Genomic DNA, 21,863 nt, shown 5'->3' with positions numbered 1-21,863 from the left:
AAAAAAAAAAAAAAAAAAAAAAAAAAAAAATGAATAATTAGAGCCAGGTGTGGCACATCTGTAATTCTGGCACTTGGGAGGTTGAGGCAAGAGGACTGCTTCAAGTTTAAGGCCAACATGGGAGACATAGTGAGCTCAAGCCAGACTCAATTACAGAGCAAGATCCTGTCTCCAAAAAAAAAAAAAAAAGAGAATCAAGGCTACCAATTAAGGGAAAGAAAGCAAAAAAGCAACAGTAAATTAATATAATGACAGAAATAAGTCAACATATCAATTATAACTATTAATGTAAATGGACTCAACTCACCAAAGACACAGATAGCACAATGGATTAACTAACAAAAATCAATGGTATGCTGCACAAAATAAATACATTTAACATAAAAATAAATTCAAAAATAAACATCAAAGGACAGAACAGTATTCCATGTAATGGGAAATCAAAACAAGCAGGAATAAGCTATTCTATTTTCAAAGTGGATTTCAAGTCAAAGCTGATCAAAAGAGGCAAAGAAAAGCATTACATAGTGGGTAACATGTTCCAACTGGCTTGAACCACTGGTGGTACATGCATCAGCAACAGGTTGGTTGCCAACTTGATAAAAGCCACTTACAATTAGGAAGAGTTGCCACCATATTAAATATAGAAAAGTAGAAAGCATTCCCTTTAAAATCAGGAACAAGACAAAGATGTCTATTATCACCATTTCTATTCAACAGTCCTCAAAACATGAGTCACAGCAATCAGGCAACAGAAAGAAACATGATCCTTTACTTAGAATATCTAAAATACTCTGCCAAAAGACTCCTAGAACTGATAACCAAAATTCTGCACTACAGCAGAACACAAAACAAACACAAAAATCAATAGCATTTTGACACACTAATAATGAACTCACTGAAAAGGAAATTAAGAAAACAATATTATTCACAATAGCATAAAAAAATTACTTAGGCATTAACCTAAGGAAGTGAAAGACTTCTACAATGAAAATTATATCACTCTTAAAAAATGAAATCAAGGACATCATAAAGGGAAACACAGGGCCGGGGATTTAGCTCAATGGTTCCACCACCTGCCTGTAAGCACAAGGACCCAAATTTGATCGCCGGTACAAAAAAAAAAAAAAAAAAAGGAAATGTATCTTCTTTCTGGACAGGCAAAACCGACATAATCAAAATGACTGTATCTCTAGGCATGGTGGTACACACCTTGTAATCCCATCACTTGGGAGGCTGAGGGAGGAGGATCACTATGAGTTCAACACCAGCCTGAGCTACATAATGACTTCCAGGTCCATCTCAACTACATAGTGAGACCCTGTCTCAAAAAACAAAAAATAAATAAAATGACTATCACCACCTGCCTCACAAGTGCAAGGGCCCGAGTTCAATCCCCAGTACCAAAAACAAAACAAACAAAAAACAAAAAAAAAAACCCAATACTTCCAAAACTGATACACAGGTTCAATGCAATCCCAATCAAAATGCCAACAGCATTTCTCAAAGAGCTAGAGAAAATAATCCTAAAACCTATGTGGAACAAGAAGAGAACCAAAATAGTAAAAGCAATCCTGGGTTACAAAAACAAAACAGGTGGCATCATAATCCCAGACTTTAAATTATACTACAGGCCGGGTGTGGTGGTGCATGCCTGTAATCCCAGCACTCAGGAGGCTGAGGCAGGAGGATCACTGTGAGTTCAAGACCAGCCTGGGCTACATAGTGAGTTCCAGGTCAGTGTCAACTACATAGTGAGACCCTGTCTCAAAAAACAAAAAACAAAAATAAGTAAATAAAATAATAGTAAGATTTGTTAAAAATTATACTATAAAGCTACAGTGATTAAAACAGCATGGTACTGGTATAAAAACAGTCATATAGATGAAGAGCACAACACAATTAGAAAAAATATTCCTAAGCATGCATATATCACGTGTGTATATCATCGTGTGTGTGTGTGTGTGTGTGTGTGTGTGTGTGTGTGTGTGTGTGTGTAAATTTGACCTCTGACAAAGGGGCCAAAAACATACACTTGAGGAAAGCCTTTTTAATAAACAGTGCTGGGAAAATTGTACATCCACATGCAGAAGATTGAGTCTCTAGACCTATATACCTCAACATGTACTAAACTTAAGCAACAAGAGATCAAAGATCTAAGTGTTAAATCAGAAACAATCTTCTAGAAAATAAAATAGAAACAACTCTTGACTACAGGCATAGTCAAAGACTTTCTATAAAGAACTCTAATGGGCTGGGGATTTAGCTCAGTGGTTCCACCACCTGCCTCACAAGCACATGGCCCAAAGTTCAATCCCCAGTACCCCCCAAAAAAAGAACTCTGACAGCAAAAAAATACTGACAATCAGCAAGTGAGATTATATCAAATTAAAAATCTTTTGTGCAGCAAAGGAAACAACCAATAGAGTGATGAGACAATCCAAAGACTGGGAAAAATATTTTTCCAGCTATTCCTTGGACATAGAGGACTAATAAGAATGTATAAAGAATTTTTAAAAACTGGGCCTCCCCAAAATAAAAAATCCAATCAAAAATAGTCAACTGAAATGAACAGACACTTCTCGGAATGTATACCCAATAAATACATGAAAAAATGCTCACCGTTACTGGCCATCAGAGAAATGCACATTAAAATTATAATGAGATGCTATCTTATCCCAGAAAGAATGGCTATCATCAAAAAATCTAATAATAGGGGCCAGGGATTTAGCTCAGTGGTTCCGGTGCCTGCCTCGCAAGCACAAGGACCTGAGTTCGATCCCCGGTACCAAATAAAAAAAAAAAAATCTAAAAATAAATTCTGGCAAGGATGTGGAGAAAAAGGAATTCTCCTACATTGATAGAATGTAGACTAGTATAACCACTCTGGAAATCAGTGTGGACATTCCTCAAAAAACTGAAAATAAAAATTCCATTTGACCCCATTATCTTCCTTCTGGGTATCTTCCCAAAAGAGTTAAAAATCATTGTAATACAGGGATACATGCATACTCATGGTTATAGCAGCACAATTTATAACAATTAAACCTTGAAAACTGTATATATATATGTATACACACATATATATACGTATATACATAGACATTCCTCAAAAAACTGAAAATAAAAATTCCATTTGACCCCATTATCTTCCTTCTGGGTATCTTCCCAAAAGAGTTAAAAATCATTGTAATACAGGGATACATGCATACTCATGGTTATAGCAGCACAATTTATAACAATTAAACCTTGAAAACTGTATATATATATGTATACACACATATATATACGTATATACATATACACAAAGACACTCATGGGTAAATAGATGCAACTTGAGAACATGTCAAGTGAAGTAAGTCAGACATACAAGCTTAAGTATCATAAAGTCTCTTATATGAGAAACAAAATTTTACACACACACAACAAAATAGAAGAGATAAATAAGTAGGGAGAAGTTCAAATATTCCAAATTACATATTGTTTTCAAAAAATTTTAATGTGTATGCTCATTTGTTTAATTTATACTACTAGTTTATCTCAGTTCATTGAAAAAAGAAGTTTTATTATGTTTCTTTTTGGTAAGACTCTCTTTGGTATATATCTTATATTCTGAATAACTGAAGATGCTACACAGTGTATTAACTATTGTTATATTATGAAATTTTTACTTTTTCATAAAATAAGCAAAAGAATAAAAATTAACAAAATAATAGGCAATAGATATAAAGCTACAAAGCTGAGCAAAATCTTAGTAACGATAAATCCAAATACCAAGATACGTCACAAATTGCTGAAAACCAAAGACAAAGAAAAATATGTTGAAAGCAGAAGAAAAGGGAAATCTACAGGAAAAGTACAATTGGAATTTGGAATGGCAACTTAGAGAAATAGAAAACTCAGACAATAGACCTTCTATACCAGTCAAATATCAGACTAGCCCCACTCACAGCCACTAGCCAAGTTGAGAGCCTAGATTTTCACCCTGGTCTTGTTGTACTCATTAAGATGTCTCACCCCTACGCCCTAACCATGATAACATAAAAAAAGACCAAGTATGGAACCTGACCTCCTACTCCACCAGGCAGTAGTAAGATACTTTACACCACCACCAATCTCTGTTTAGAGCAAAGTCAAATCATTAATTAGTAAGTAGAGCAGTGGTGATGAATCTATGGCAGGCATACTGAAGCAGGCTGTTTATATCACTGAAAACAACAAAAGGTTCAGCATCACTGAACTAGAGCAATAAGACCAAAATTGAAATCACAGTCAGAAATACAATGAAGAAGTCAGTAACACCTAAGGGGTCTATGGGGCAAGATTAGGTACACAGGCATTCACACTGAGAAATCTAAAATGAGAAGAGAACCAGGCAGAAAGATTATTGGGGAGAGGGGTCTTAACAGATACAAATCTAAAAAGCATAAGAAATTTTAAGTATAATAAACTAAAAGACATACCATAGCACATATGATAAGCAAACTTCAAAGAGAGAAAATCTTAAGAGAACAGGACTCAACACAATGAATTCTCAATATAATCAACCTTCAACTCGCCCCCTCCAAAAAAACATGAGATCAGAAGCCAATGCTGTGTGGAGGGGGGATTCTTTCAAATAGAAATACTATATCCAAGCAGCAGGGCATGGTGGCGCACGCCTGTAACCCCAGCACTCGGGAGGCTGAGGCAGAAGGATCACAGCGGCCTGGGCTACATAGTGAGTTTCTGGTCAGTCTCAACTACACAGTGAGACCCTGTCTCAAAAAACCAAAAAAAGAGCAAGAAAAAGAAAAAAAAAAAGAAATACTATATCCACCAAAACTGAAGAAATAATATGTACCCAAATGGAGATGTATGAGCCAGGTATGGAGGCACATGCCTATAATTTCAGCACTACTGGAAGCTAAGGCAGGAGGATCATGAAGTTAAAGCCCAAACCAGGCAATTTAGCAAATAATGAGACCCTGCCTCAAAATTTTAAAGTGGCTGAGGATGCTACTCAGTGAAAAGGTCCTGCATTCATTCCTTAGTAGAGATATAAAGGATGGTGGTGGGGAGTCTCTTAGATAAGATCCATTCCACAAGAAATGCTAGGGTAGTAAAAGCTTTTTAGTAACAGACACTTAGGCCAACGGTTAGTAAACATTAGGATATAAATAAAATGTAGCACTATTGTATTTTTTATTTATAACTCCATTTTAAAATATACTCTGTATAATTTTAATATACAAAAAACATAACATTATATTAAAAACATAGTGTTTAAATCATTTTAAGTATCCAAGGCTTCGATCATGAGCTGCATCCCCACCCCTTTTTATTGAGAAAGGGTCTCAGTAGATCACTAACTTGGCCACGATGGGCTGGAACTTGTGATTCTCCTGTCCCAGGGTCCCAGAGTGCTAGGACTATTTACAGGTGTGTATGTCCACAAGGTAATTTCAAACAACAAAAAGGAGGAAAACGGTATAAAGCCGTGGCAGTGAACCTATGGCACACCTGCCACAGCAAGCTATTTGTATCATTGAAAGCTCTAAAAGGCTCGCTGTCACTGGTACAGAGGAACAAAGATTTTTAAACACTAAATTATTATCAATTCACACTAGATTGTCCTAAGTGGAGGATGTTAAATACGATCCACATGATAACCAGAAATAAAATACCTTAAAATTATACATGTAAAACAATGAGAAGGGAATGAAAACAATTCATTATAAGCAATTAAAATTCAAAAGAAAGAAGTCAAGGAAGAAATGAATTTCAAAAGTGAAAGGATGAATATTCCAAACAAATAATAACTCAAAGGGAACTGGAGTTGCGGTAATAATATCAGCAAAAAAGAATATTTAATCAAAACCTGACAACAAGAGCAAGAAGCAATTTAAATATGTTCAGGGACCATTTTCATCTTCAGAATTAAGGATTATTTTAATCTTACATCACTGCCTTTTCTCTTTTACTTTCCTTTTTATTTTAGGATTCCCTATTTTTAATGTTCATAGAGATTTCTTTAACTGAAATAGCGAATAGTTTCTCTGGTGTGAAAAACTGTAATAGTACACAGGATCCTAATGAGATAATTAATGTGAAATAGGAAGTAAAGGGCTAAAGGTGTAGGGAAAGTGGGAAGGGTGGGGGAAAGGTAATAAGGGAGAGGAAAACATATGAGAAATTGAAAAAATGGAAATAAAGTGTTTGTAAATGGGGAGGAGAGGAGGGGGTGAAGGGAGGGCAAGGACAAGGGGAAAAAATGAGATTCAAGATCTATCATGTAAAGGTATAGGATCCCAATAATGAATGCAACTGTATTGTATACCTAGATTGTACCAATAAACTCAATAATAAAAAAAAACCCTGATAAGACAAAATGATGACGACAATGATGCTAATAATCCATATGGTTTAATAATCCAGACAGTTTCACATCCATAAAGTCAACCAAACGTGTATCAAGTTGTCGGGGGGGGGTATGTATCTACTCAACATGTACGAATTTTTTACCTTATCATTCCCTAAATAGTTTAACAACTATTTACATAGTATGTACACTATTACAAATCATCTAGAGATGATTTAATATACATGAGCAGATATGTGTATAGACTGATGCAAATACTACACCATTTTATATAAGAGACTTAAACATCCTAGGATTTTGATATCCATTGGGGCCTGAGCCACTCTCCCCAGACACCAAAAAAATGAATCGATGTTATCAATAAAAGGTCAATCTACCAAGTCTTAAAATTATAAGCATATGCATCAAATATCAGAATCTCAAAACATAATAAGCAATGGATGTGAGGGCAATCTATCTGGCTGCAGTATTTGTCACTCCATTGATCGCCAGGACTCATTCGGCTGATCTGGCTGGCTAGATCCATGTCCACTCCCTCACCACACCATGTGCATCCCTCCTGAAGCTGAACACTCACTCAGTCAAAGAGGATGGCCACCCCCAGTAGAGGACCATTTCTTCGATTGAGGGTATACAAGTAGCTGCACTCCCCAGGATAGAACCTCCAAACAAGCTCTCCTGGTCAAAATATAACAAGCAGGGCTAGGGATTTAGCTCAGTGGTGCCACCGTCTGCCTGGCAAATGCAAGGACCTGAGTTCGATCCCTGGTACCAAAATACACACACACATACACACACACACACACACAGGCGCGCACACGCACACAAAACAAGCAAACACTAAAAGAAATGAAGGAAGAAATAAGACAATACTAAAGGTAGAAATAGAACCCTACGATAGTCTTGAATATGCTATTTTCTCACGTCAAACCATCTAGAAAGAATTTTTTTTTTTTTTTGATACCAGAGATCGAACTCAGGTCCTTGTGCTTGTGAGGCAGGAGGTGGAACCACAGAGCTAAATCTCCAGCCCTAGACAGAATTTTAATACATAAAGACAGGTCTTAAACCAACCAGAGCTAACAGACACGGAGTATTCCACTCAACAATGGAGAAATAAAACATTCTCCCTAAATTCACAGAGAACATTATCCAAGGCAGATCATATGTTAACCCACCAGAAAAAGTCTCAGTAAGTTTACAAACATGAAATCACCTTCTATCTTTCTAATCATAATGGAATGAAATTAAAAATTAGTAGATGGAAAACTCAAAGTTATAGATTGTAAACTACATTCTTTTCAACAATGTGAATAAAAGGAATCACAAGGGAAATTTAAAAATTGTTAAAGATGAATGAAAAGAAAAATATCAAGTTATGACATGTAGCATAAATAGCAATGAGAAAAATCTCTAACTACAAATGCCCACATTAAAAAAAAGATCTCAAATCTATTACTTAACTTCACACCATGGGGAAAAGAGAAAAAAACCATGAAACTCAAGGCCAGCAAGAAAAAGGAAATAAAGATTAAGCAAAAAAATATAAAGTAAGAGCAAAGAAACAACAAGCAATGAAAACCCCTGTGACATCTGAGATTAAAAAAAAAAAAATCAATGAACCTTTAGTGAAATTAATAAAATATAAGAATAAAACACAGAAGTGGAAACATTCTTTTGTTTTGTTTTGTTTTCCATTTTTATTTTTGAGACAGGGTCTCAATATGTAATTCAGGCTGGCCTTGAAGTCACTAGGTAGCCTAGGCTGGCCTCAAACTCTCAACTTTCTGAGAGCTGGGATTATAGGCATACATTATCACACCTGGCAGAAGTGGAGAATACTACTTCCAAAAAGATTACAGGAAAATTTTGAGAGATTGCAAACTAAATAACCTAATTCCTAAAAGCAATAATATGACCAAAATGGATGCAATAAGAGAAACTGTCAACAGACATATACCAAGTAAAAGATTAAAAAAGTAAAAACATTAAAAATTGTCAAAAGAGGGTTTCTACAAACATGTACAGAATTAACATCAAATCTTCCAAAAATCAGAGGAAAGGCAGTATGTCTTAACCCATGCCACTTCCCTCACTTCAAAGACAAAGATAGCAAAAGAAAGAAAATGAGACCAGTATCCCTTATGAATACAGATGCAAAAATCTTCAACAGAGAATTACTCAAGTCAGCAGCATATTAAAATGATTATACAACACAATCAAGTGAAATTTATCCCAATCGTAAAGGAGCATTCAACATAAAGAACCAATACACCTCCTTACAGGACAAAGCCCTTTGTGAGTAAGGTTGGGTGAAATACACTTAGATCATAATTTTATAACGGAAAAATTCATTTTCATTACATTAACTAGCTGTACATCACAGTAGCTGCACAGGGGGAATACAGGAAGCGATCTTTGTGCTCATTCACTTGTGTGATGAACAGCAAACTGCATACACATGTGATAATTTATCAATGGGTAAGTTTTATGCATCTTATGCTCCATCATATTTTTGTGCACTGATTTGCTTTGTCAAATATTTTGACTTTTCTTGTAGAATTAGCCCAATTCAGTACCATGTCACATGAAAACCCACTTATACAACTTTGGGAGGAGGTTGAAAGTGACTCATCAAAGTGATGATGATGATGATGATGATGTACTAATCTTATGACCTGGTAATTCCACTTGTGGGTTTATTTTTGAGAAATGAAAGCATACATCCCAACCAGCTGAGCTGATAGAGGACTATAGACCTGACAAAGACATTCTAGATTATTTTCAGCAGTTGAATTTATGGTATGCAAGAACTGGCAACAGTGCAGATGCCCCCCACAACAGAAGGACTGAGCGCACAGTGATATACTTATATAATGGAATTTACCCAATACTGATACATCTATGACAAAGATGAATTGCATAATATTGTAATGAATGAAAGAAACATTGTGAAAAAGAGTAAATACTGTATGATTTCATTTCCATGTTGTCAGACTGAGTTTTCTGAACACAAGAAAATTTATAAAATTAAGATAATAGAAATATTCCTTAAAAAAATATCATATGGGTGTTAAATAGCCACCTTATGCTCCTTTTCAAGAACCTTAACCTTATAGCCAAAGGGCTACAAAAAATGATTATCTTATGTGATGCAAAAAAGTATCAAATTCAGCACCCTCATATGATTAAAAAATAACACAAGAAAACTACCTCAGTATTATGACTGTACTATATTATGAACACAAAGCAAGAATCATATTCAGTAGTGACAGAAAACATTTCCTCTAAGATCAAGAAGAAAGGATGCTTACTTTCACTATTTCTTTTCAAAATAGTATTGAAATTCTAGTCAAGAGAACATAAATAAATAGCAAACTCGCACAAATGATACAACTCTGCACAGAGAAAATCCCAAGGAATCTATAATCAAGTTAATAGAGGTAATAAATCCAGCAAAGTTATAGAGTACAAGATCAATACATAATTAGTAGTGTTTCTGTACACTTAAAACATACAATCTGAAAAGGAAATTAATACAGCAAGGTGACTAATAACAGCATCTCAAAGACTACATATCTAGGAATAAATATAATCAAATGAGCAAAGACTTGTACAATGAAAACTACAAAAAGCTCAATGAGGGGCCAGGGATTTAGTTCAGTGGTTCCACCACTTGCCTTGCAAGTGCAAGATCCTGAGTTCAATCCTTGGTACAAAAAAAAAAAAAAGCTAACATGAGGATGTGAGGGCAGTCTAGCTATGACATCTGTCACACTACTGATCACCAGGGTTGATTAGGCTGATACGGCTGGCTACACGGATGTGGCCTTCCTTCCTCTATGCTCCATGTGTGTCCCTACTGAAGCTGCATACTGGGTTGCAGAGGATGAACATCCCTGATAGAAGAGGACCATTTCCTTGGTCATGGATATATAAGAACCAGCATTCTCTCCTAGAGCCTCCAAACAAAAAAGCTGGGCAAGATAAGATGGCTCATGACTGTAATCTCAGCACTTTGGAAAGGGAAAAACAGGAAGGTCAATAGTTTGTGCCAAGCCTGGGCCATCTAGCAAGACTTTGTCTCAAAATAAATAAATGTTTTTTTAAAAAGGTCTGGAGACACAGACTTTACATGAAGGCTGTTATTTCAATCTCCAGTAAAAGACAGAAACAGACAGAAAGAAAAAGAAGAGAAGGAAGAAAAAGGAAAGGAAGGTGAAAGAGAAAAGAAAAACCCCATAAAAAAAAGTCTTTGCAATAAATTAAAGACCTACATAAAGGGATATCCCATGTTCAAAGATAGGAAGGGTTAATATTGGAAACATCTCAATATTACCCAAAGCAATCTACAGATTCAATGCAACAACACTGGAAATTCCAACATCCTTTACTAGCAAAATGGAAACCAGCTCTTCAAATTCAAAAAAATTGGGATGGGTCAAAATATCCGAACAATCTTGAAGAGTATGTCCAGAAAACTCAATATTCAGAGGACTCACATTTCCTGATTTCAAACAGACACAATTATCAAAACGCTATGGTACACACATAAGAACAGCTTTAGACCAATGGAACGGAGAGAACTGAGAGTCCTGAACAAACCCAGATATATATGGCCAATTAATACTTGACAAGTATGCAAAGTCCATGCCACAGACCATGCCAGTAGTTTGACAGGTCCTCAAAAAGCTTAACATAAAAAAGCTAAACATAGAATTATCCTCTGACCTAGGCAATTCTACTCATATATATTTATTTTTTTGCAGCAAAATGGAAGACCAGCATATTTACATGTATCAAACTGATACACATTAACAGTCACTGCAGTTTTATTCTTAACTAAAAGGTAGAAATACTGAAGTCTCTCATGGGCAATGAATTGATAAAATGTGTGTATGTGTAATATAATAATTATTCAACTATAAAGAGTCATGATGTTGTTCTGAGAAGGGCTATACCATGGATGGAAACAATATACTAAATACACCAAACACAAGAAGATAAATATTGTGTAGTTTCACTTATATGAAATAACTATGATATGTAAATTTAGATACACAAAGTTTAATAGACGTTACCAACATTCAGACGTAGGAGGAAATGGAAAGTTACTGGTCAATGTAAGAGTTTGTTCGGGGTCATAAAAATGTTTGGGAAATAACATGATGGCTGTACAACATTAAGAATGTCATTAGTGACAATAATATTTTTTAAATGCTTAAAACTGCAAATACAATTTAGGGAAATTTTTGTTTGATTTTTTTAAATTTTGAGACAGATTCACTGATTCACTAAATTGGCTAGGCTAGACTCAAATTAGTAATCCATCATCTCTCTCAACCTCCCAGAATGCTGAGATTAGAGGTGTGTGCCACCAACACCTGGGCCTTAGGTACAACATTTTTATACAGGGTTGGACAAATCAGTCCCTGTAACTGATTTTCATTAACTTCCCATTTTAATGCTTAAATCCACTTGTCACATCTTATTTTTTGTATTTCTGTTTTTAAATATCTTGTCATAATCGGATTAAACTGTTGCTTTTAAATTTTATTGATTTTAAATTTTTTGAAAGACTGGCTTTTTCAATTATTTCAATATTATTTTTATTCCTTAATTCAAACTTTCTATACTTTTATATCTCACTTCTTTTCTCTTCTTAGTTTTTTATTTTCTTTTTCAGATTTTTTGGGATGAATATTTAAATTATTTCATTTTCACTGTTTACATAGGGATATAGAGTCTCACAAACATTTTTATAAAACAAATGTAACATTCTTCTTTTTTTGAGACAGGGTCTCACTATGTAGTTGAGACTGACCTGGAATTCACTATGTAGCCCAGGCTGGTCTCCAACTCACAGTGATCCTCCTGCCTCAGCCTCCCGAGTGCTGGGATTAGAGGCATGCACCACCACGCCCAGCAAATGTAACATTCTTAAAGAATGCACCAAAGAAGGAAACTGTAGATGAGTCTCACTTATGAGTATCAATTAGCAATCAAAATATGCACAATTTTAAAAACTGATGATCTGGTAAAGTTTATTCTAGAAATGAAAGATTAGGAAATCACTGTTATGGTTGTATCTAGATGTCCCCCCCAAGTGCTCCCTACAGCAGCATATATACTAAAATTAGACACGCGCCCCCCAAGCCTTATGCCGTCAGTCAGAGGTGGCTAAATCTACAGGATGTGACTGATTCATGTTATAATGTAAGATTCTGTGTGAGTGCTACCCACCCTAATAGTCTGGATAAGATAAAATCGGCAGAAAGACACTGTTAAATTCCCTTGCTTGTTTGCTTTTGCTGTCTTCTGCCACCATGAACTGTTGCCCCTCTGCCGAGTGCCACCTGTCTTGGAGCCAGTCAATTATGGGCTGAAACCTCTACAAACTGTAAGTCAAATAAACCTTTCCTCCTTTATCTCTAGGTGTCAGGTATTTTGTCTAAACAACAAGAAAAGTAACTAAGGCAATCATTAATATGATTCACATACTATCAGATCTAAAGAGGAAAAGAATTCACCTAATCTTCTCCACAGATATTAAAAATGCCTTCAAAACTCAGCTCCCATATCTGATAAAATATTTTAATAAAATAAAAATCAATATACACTTTAATTGTAATGAAATATACATACTTCAATCTTAAAGCTAGAGTTAACATTAGTTTTCTTGTTTCCACCTGAAACAAGAGAAAGGTACCTAGTCTATTTTAAACTGTATTGGGATTTTCAGGGAACACTATGAAGCAATTAAAAGCAACAATGGGAATGAAAACTAGAAAGGAGTTATTTAAACTTTGTCTATTTGCAGACAATGGGAAAAAGCCAGAAAATCTAAGAGGATGGACTAATGATTCAATTACATAAAAGATACTTACACAGCAATAAAAATAAACACAAATACACAAAATAAGGGAAGAACTCATTAAAACAGAAACAAAAACATAAAATATTTGAGTAAATAAGAAAGTTGAGGTCTGGGGCTCAGTGGTTTCACCACCTGCCTCGCAAGTGTAAGGTCCGGAGTTCAATCCCTGGTACCCCAAAAAAAAAGAAAGAAAGAAAGAAAGAAAGAAAGAAAGAAAGAAAGAAAGAAAGAAAGAAAGAAAGAAAGAAAGAAAGTTGATTTTACAGATGGAATGTCACACTCAGTTCATTAACAGGATAGAATGTCATCATAAAGATGCTGCCAATGATGCTGGCATGTTATAGCTAGACAACATTATTTCGAAATTTTATATGGAAAATGAAAGTAATAACTGCTAGTAAAACCTTGAAATGGCCGGGGATTTAGCTCAGCAGTTCAGTGGCCTGCCTCGCAAGCGCAAGGACCCGAGTTCGATCCCCACTACAAAAAAAAAAAAAAAACTTGAAATGAAGTATATTCTGTTATTATTATTCTATCACATACACAAGACACTGAATTTCTATTATTAATAGAAGCCAGACAGTGGTACATGTGTGCAATCCCAGATACTTGGGAGGCTAAGGTAAGTGTATTAAAACTTTGAGGCCAGTCTGAGGAACCTAGCAATTCTGTCTCAAAAACTTTGTAAAAAGAGATGGGGATGTGACTCAGTGCTCCCTGGATTCAATACCAGGGGGTGGGGGAGGCAGCATGTTCATCACAGAGGGGAGTCTGTGGGTACAGCTCATGATAGAGTGCTTGCCTGGCTGCATAAGGCACCAACACCACAAAACAACAACAATAACAAACCACACTAAACATCAAAGTTGTGGAAAGAGTATGTGAATATGCAGTAGTGACAAAGCACCAGAAGAACAGAAGTCATATAGAAACAATATATTATTCAATGCACAATTAAAGTAGCATCTCAAATCCCTAGGGAAGGGGTTAAGTAATTTATAATTTAGGATTTCCAAAACAAGACAGTCATCTGGAAATGGTTAAAATCTGATTCATAACTGAACTATAATACCAGAATAAATTACATATGGATTAAAGATTTAAATATTAAAATGAGGACTTATAAATATTATAAGAAAATGTGAAAAGTATTCCTTTAAAACCCCGAAGAGAAGCATATGAAACAATATCCAGAAGCAATAAAACTCTTTAAAAGTTTGACTGTTAAAGAAATTTACAAGGGGTGAAGGGAGGGTGGGGACAAGGGGGAAAAATGAGAACCAAGACCTGGCATGTAAAGGTACAAGATCCCAGTAATGAATGTAATTGTACTGTCTACCTAGAATGTACCAATAAATTCAATTTAAATTTTTTAAAATTTTACATGACTGGAAATAGAGAACCACTACTGGCAAAACTTTCAGAAACAATCAGTTACATAAAATAACAAGGCTCGATTTCATTACATATTAATACCATTTATATAAAGTTTATAAGCAATTCAAATTATGATGTCAGAAGTCCAAGAATCCTTACCTTTGGTAAATAAAAAGGGATAACAAGGAAAGAGAATAAAGGAGCTGATGGAAAAGTTAATGTTTCAGTTTCTTGAACTGAGTTTTTAAACAAAAGATGAAAAGCACAGATTTGATCTTTATAACACTATGGTATAATATAAGTTTGGTATTTTCCCAACTTTACAGATGAAAATAGGAGGCAAGATGGGGGAAGGTTAAGCAATTTTCAAAGTACACAGATAAAAACTAGTGAAGCTGTAATTTTAATCTACATCAATTAAATTTAAAGTCAGCACTGCTAATAAATCTTCTAGGTATTAGAAGATCAAACATGCAATATTAAATGGTACTATTAGCTTTGGGAATTATAATTTGGTCTGTTTCATCTTATATAAACCTTCTTATCTACATGTGTTTGAAGTATGCCACCCCTACTATAAATGCTATAAATATAGAAACTATGTCTATCTTACATTTCACTATATTATTCCCAGCAATTAGCAGTCTCTAGAATATAGTGGTAGTAAATAGTTTCATTAACAAATTAGATTACTTTGCATATTAAATGTTAAATTTAATAGAAAAAATTAAAATCAAGACCCAACCAGAAAGGTAGGCAAAAGCTGGAGATGCAGCACAGTGATAAAGTGGTTGCCTAGCATGACTGAGGCCAAGTTCAATCACCAATATGGCACAAAAATTAAAAAAAAAAAAAGTGGGCAAAAGATACAAACAATTCACAAAAAAAGGAAAGTCAATGATGAAACATGAAAAACTATTTATAATCATTCCTAACAAAGAAAATACACGAATTAAAACCACACTGAAATGTTATTTTCACCAATCAGAATAGGATGTTAATATACTCTATTGGTGAGGCTATGGAAAAATAGGCACTTATATATTACCAAAAGGAATGCAAACTAACTAGTACAACTCTAACAGAAAGTAATCTAACAATATCTAACAAACTTACAGATGCATTTATCATTAGCTAGTCTTACTTCTAAGACTCTAACCTAACCATACCTCTCCAGATACAGAGTAAAACGAATATCAAGTTATTCATCATCCACTATTTGTAAAAGCAAAACACTGAAAACAGCCAAATGCCATCAATGGCAAACTCAATAAACTACCAACTCGAGAGGGTAAGAAAAAGCACAATGAATCACTGTAAAAAACACTCCCACGATAGCTAATTCAGGCTATGAATATGGAACTGGTCATGGAACTGGGAGATACCCAGAAGCACACCATTAAAATCGTATTTCCACTATACAAATATAATGAATGCAAATAACCTTAACAGGATAGATAATCTAAAATGTATTAAAGCCAGGCTCAGTGTCTATAATCTCAGCACTGATGGAGGCTGAGGCAGGAGGATCACAAAATTCAAGTCCTGCCTGGGCAACTTAGCAAAATCCTGTCTCAAAATAAAATATAAAAAGGGCTGAGGATGTACCTCAGAGGTACAATGCCCCTGGGTTTGATCCTCTGTGGAGATAAAGGGGATGCGCTGAGTTGAGTGTTTCTTATACTATTAAGGATTAAAATGTGTGTCACACCCTGCCATTCTTACCTTGAAGCCCTAACTGCCAATGTAACTGCACTTAGAAACAGGGCCTATAAGGGAGGTAATTCAACTTAAATTGTCATCAAGGTGGAGTACAAATACAACAACACTGGTATCTTTATAAGAGACACCAAAATCTTCTCCCTCCAAGCAAGGAAGAAAGGCCAAACAAGGACACAAGAAAGCATCTGTGCACTGGGAAGAGACTTCACAAGACACCAATCTTGATGCCATGCCAATAATGGACTTTCAGCTCCAAAATTAGAAAACAAAATTACTATGTTTAAGTCAACTAGTCTGTGGTATTTTGTTATGGCAGCCATAGAAGACTATTACAAAAATGATTAAACTATCTATAACTTTGTACACTCTGATTTTTTAAATTACTATAAATTTAAATATGGTATTAAAGAATGAGGAAAGTCTGTCAATTGATAGGGAATGATCTCCAACATATACTATAAAGCAGAAAAATAGAAGTTGCATAACAATACATATAACAAGCAACCTTTTAAGAAAATGAGAAATTAACAATGAATTACTAAGTATCTCCTTAATTTAAAAACATAAAACAGTTAAGAATTGAAAAGTATTTATAAATGACTCATAGTAAACAAAAAGAAAAAATTAAAATGGGAGTTAAACTTCTGAGTATATCTTTTTACATACATTTTTCTTTTGAACATCTATATAAACTCAAAACTTAACAGGAGTTAAACTTCTGAGTATATCTTTTCAAACACATTTTTCTTTTGAACATCTACATAAACTCAAAACTTAACTAAATCACAAAGAATTTCTGGGCATGGTAGTGCATACCTAATAATTCCAGCTCTCTGAGGCAGAGGGAGTAGGATTGCAAGTCTGAGCCCAGGATGGGCAGCCTAGTGACTTAGAAATAATGTATCTCAAAATAAATAAAAAAGAGATGGGGAATACAGCTCAGTGCAAAGCCCTGGGTTCAATGTCTAATATTAAAAACAAAAAACAAACAAAAAAACTTAAAATTGAAATTAATCTTAAAATTTTAAATACAAACAAGAAAACATTCCCAATATAAACTTTTAACAGTTTGAAAAAATGACACAATATTTTTGTGTATGAAAATATTTGTAACCCCTCGCCAAAAAAATTCAGAAGAGGAATGATACTAATATTTTACTGTTATATGTAAAATCCTAAGTTTATTTCCAAGAATTTATATATAAATGTGTATTTCTCTATTCATTTAAAGTAATCTTCATGAAATGAGGGCAATAATGGAATTAAATGAGATTCCAAGACAAATCTGGTTAATAGATGCTGTTAGTGCAAAACTATTACAGCACTTTCAAACACATTCAAAAGAATGTTCAGTTTTTATTAGTACATGAATTACCTGTTTGTATTCACTGACACAACTTTGACAGCAAAATCTTTTTTGCTGACCATCAATCACCAGTACGTTATTTCCAGCACCTTTACTAGGCAAATACTCTCCACACTGTTCACAGCAATTCATTATCAGACCATTGGCCATTCTATATCTATTAAAGCAGTGGTCGCTGCACAGCTTATGAGTCATATTTTTAAAGCTAACTTCATGGCGAATCTAAAAGAAAAACAATAGACAGAATTTTAAAAAAACAGATCTGTCTTCATATAGCTAAATAAGTGATCCATAAGAAACATGGCTTGTTTAGAGAAAAGAAAAAACAAAATGTATTTGATAATTCTTTGTACACCCACAAGTGACATCATTATAAACTCTAAATATACAAAAATGACAGGAATAATCAAATTTAGGTAGAGGTGGTATTAAACTTTATAAACATATTAAAAATATTTACGTAATTCCCAAAGGAATGACAAATTATACTGCACTGAAGAACCAATATTACAAATAATTCAAATGAGATATATATGTACACAATTCTTTTTACTTAATGTTATAACTAACAATGTGAACAAAATTTCCCTCCACTTCTACTTCCTAGCAATAGTATCTGTCTTTTTTATATAGTCTAGTCGCCTATTTGTTTAAACACATTATTAGATTTAAAAAAAAAAAAAAATCAACCAGAGTGCTGTGATACTGTCTGTGACTACTCTCAACCTCAGAAAAAAAAACTGGCAATTAACAATTTTTCCTAAGTCAGTTGCCTATGGGAAAATTACATCACAAAGTAGGATATTTATACGACAGTTTTCATTTGATATCATCATCACTTTTAAGGAAACATACATTGATGAAAAGCATATAATAGCTATTAAAGTTTAAAATAGTTCTAGTTAGAGCTAAATGATAAAAGTATAAACAAATACAAACCTCTGTTAGTTTACCACAAATTGTACATCTTGATTTATTTAGAGCTCCTTTACTAGGATTTTGCTTGTCTTCATAGAGAGACAAACAAGATGTACTACAGAATTCCTGGAAGGACTCACTCGAATCCACTTGAGCAACAATGGTTCCTTTCATTGTAGTTATATCTCTGAAAAATAAGTCATTTGACTAAAAGTACAATTCCATTTTAAAAGAAATCAAATATAAATAAGAGTAATAGCTGACATTTTTCATTTTCATAGATGGAGTCAAAGAAATCGAACACCATTTTTGGATCTCAGAAACTACTTTTACTATCTAGAAACTCTTGCCAGGACCAGGAATTTGGCTCAAGGGTTCTGTCACCTGTCTTGCAAGCGCAAGGACATGAGGTTTGATACCCAGTACCAAAATAAATAAATAAATAAAATAAAAAATCTATAGAAACTCTTGCCAATAAAGACTGAGAAATAAAAAAACTTTTAAACTGTTAAATCCTTACAACTATCCAATTTGTCTCCAAATCATTAACAAAGCTTTCAGACACTGAAAACACCAAAGTGGTTATTAATTACAAGCAATTAATACCAAGGACTAATTTATTGATGTTTAAATTTATAGTAGCTATTCAATTCCTCTCCTCAGGTCAGTAAAAAGCATCAGACAGCTAGGTTATAGTAACATACCATACCCAAGAGGGTGTAAATTGAAATCTTTTCTGCTTCAGTGTCCCATCCACATTATTCTACACACCTCTTCAACCGAAATTAGAAATGTTATTAAATAATATTATCAATGAACTTTCAAATCTTCCCATTAAAAGAAATTCTAAATTTCAGGGTCTTCTATTTAAGTATTTTTTATTAAGTTTTATTAGTACATTTTAGGTATACCATATGGCGATTGATCACCAGGAACTTGTACTTTCACATGATATATCTTGGTTATTTTTTCCCCCAACCCCTTGCCCTCCCTTCAACTCCCTCTATCCCTCCCTATTTACAAAGACTTTGTTTCTGTTTTTTCCTTTTCTCATATTTTTTCCCATTCCCTTCCTTTCTTTCCCCTACACCTCCCTCATTCCCTTCCACTTCCCCTTTGGACCTTTTCTTCCTATTTCACATTATTTATTATACATTTTGATCCTCATTTATACTTTCAGTTTCTCACACCAAAGAAATAAGTATTTAAGTCTACTACTGTAAAGCAACCCAAAAACTGAAAAATCATTGTTTCTATATTTCAATTTATTGAAGATCTTGAGAGTATCAAGAACCCTTTCTAGAGTTCTAAGATCTAAAAATAGCTGTACACATTTGGGCTGCTCCAAGAGATAGTATAGAAAAGTCCATCTGGCTTGACCTTGCTTATAATATACCATATTCCATTTACTTTTAAATAGTGAAGCCATATGGTAAAAAGGGCATAATACAGGATACTGTCATTCCAACCTAGAAAAAACCTGGTACCTGAGTTATGAAATGATGTTTAATGACTTAATGTTCAAAACAAACACATAAAAGCCCTAAGACTTGCTAAATAAAATAATCTCAATCTTGCTGGTTGTGGTGGCACATGCCTGTTGTCCCAGCACTCAGGAGGCTGAAGTATAAGGATCACTGCGAATTCGAGGCAGCCTATGCTACACAGTAAATTGAAGGCCAACCTGAACTACATAGCGTGACACTGTCAAAAGAATTAATAAATTAAAATGTCAATCTAAAGACAGTATGAGATCTGACTTATTTTAATACAGAATTAGTCTCATATAAACTGCATACCATTTTTATCTGGCAAGAAGAGCTAAATTCTTATAATAATGTACTAAATGGTACAGCAATGACCATGCCTGTGGCAAAGCTCTGTGTTCAAGCCCAGCACCAAATGAAAAAAAACATTAATAGATTAAATAAATTCAAGAAGTCAGAGATTACAGACAAAATTATATCACAAGGGCCTATCTAAATCAATCCTAAATCCTATCAAAAAAGAAGCCCCATTTTTAAGTCACTTGGACTTGATAGAGTAATTGCCAAAGCCATTATAAATTAGAATTATGTTTTAAAGATTTTTTAAAATATATTCACCTGTAAGATGTACTGAAAATTTTATACTACCAACTAAGTAATTCACATAAAAGACTTACTGAAATTTTTACCACCAATATTCAATCATATGGAATTACTGAAAGGTAAATCTTACTTTTTACACATAACACAGAGTTTCTTTGGAGCAGGCTTGTGAGAGAAGGAAGAAAGGCAAGTAGTTGAACAAAAGAGGTGAGCTGATCCTTTTCGTTGGTAAGCGGTCTGTCCCTTTTGTAAAGGCTTTTTGCAGTTTGCACAAGTGACTTTAACTGGTTTAGAAGGTTGCTGTTGGGCAGAAGGCTGGAAAATCTGTTTAGGAAGTGAGGCCACTGGTGATACAGAATCCACCCCTGGCTGTTTCTGATTACGGGGAAATGAAGCTGACTGGGAGATCCAAGAATCTGAAAAACAAAATGTACGAAGGAGCGTAATCAAATAGACATTTATACATATTGACATCTATATCAGACAAATCATTTATTTTTCTGTTTTTAATAAGTTTTAGATGTGAATGAAACAGCAATATAGCACAGAAGCACACATTTTCAGGGTAAGAGTGCCTGGCTATTATTTACAATGTATGCATTCTTTAAAATTTCTAATAGTATATTTTAAGTGTTGTCACAACAAAACAATAAATATGGAAAGTAATGCATTTTTCATTACCTCCATTTTACTTGTCAGTTTAAAAAATGCAAGCTGGTATAGTGGTGCACACCTATTATCCCAAAACTCAGAAGACTGAGGCAGGAAATGGAGGTCAGCCTAAGCTATGTAGTGAGAGCCTTTTGCAGCACTGTCTCAAAAGAAGGAAGAAAAAGAAAGGGCAGAGGATTTAGCTCAGCAACACAACACCTGCCTGGCAAGAATGAATTCAATCCCCCAATACCAAAAAAAAAAAGAAAAGAAAAGAAAAAGGGGAAGTTCCTAATGAGATTAATTAATAATGTGAAATAGGAAGTAAAGGGCTAAAGGTGTAGGGAAAGTGGGAAGGGTGAGGGAAAGGTAATAAGGGAGAGGAAAAAAATATGAGAAACTGAAAAAATGGAAATAAAGTGTTTGCAAATGGGGAGGGTAGGAGGGGGTGAAGGGAGGGCAGGGACAAGGGGAAAAAATGAGAATCAAGACCTATTATGC

At 34.4% G+C, this 21,863-nt stretch overlaps 1 protein-coding gene across 4 annotated transcripts in view; it reads right to left on the bottom strand.

Moving 5' to 3' along the window:
• Zmym2 (zinc finger MYM-type containing 2) overlaps positions 1 to 21,863 on the bottom strand; it is a 120,805-nt gene that overhangs the window by 57,593 nt on the left and 41,349 nt on the right. For all 4 annotated transcript variants that reach the window (XM_010633808.3, XM_010633809.3, XM_010633810.3 and 1 more), the window contains 3 exons: positions 20,842 to 21,127; positions 18,643 to 18,808; positions 17,713 to 17,925 (listed from right to left, as the gene is read on the bottom strand). In XM_010633808.3, coding sequence (XP_010632110.2) covers positions 17,713 to 17,925; positions 18,643 to 18,808; positions 20,842 to 21,127 — 665 coding nt within the window. The remainder of the gene's footprint in view (positions 1 to 17,712; positions 17,926 to 18,642; positions 18,809 to 20,841; positions 21,128 to 21,863) is intronic.

Source organism: Fukomys damarensis, unplaced genomic scaffold (genome assembly GCF_012274545.1).
Source record: "Fukomys damarensis isolate Sample0158 unplaced genomic scaffold, DMR_v1.0_HiC HiC_scaffold_38, whole genome shotgun sequence".
NCBI classification, from domain to species: Eukaryota; Metazoa; Chordata; class Mammalia; order Rodentia; family Bathyergidae; genus Fukomys; species Fukomys damarensis.
Note: the sequence above shows the minus strand (reverse complement) of the source record. Positions and strands in the feature narration are given on the sequence as shown.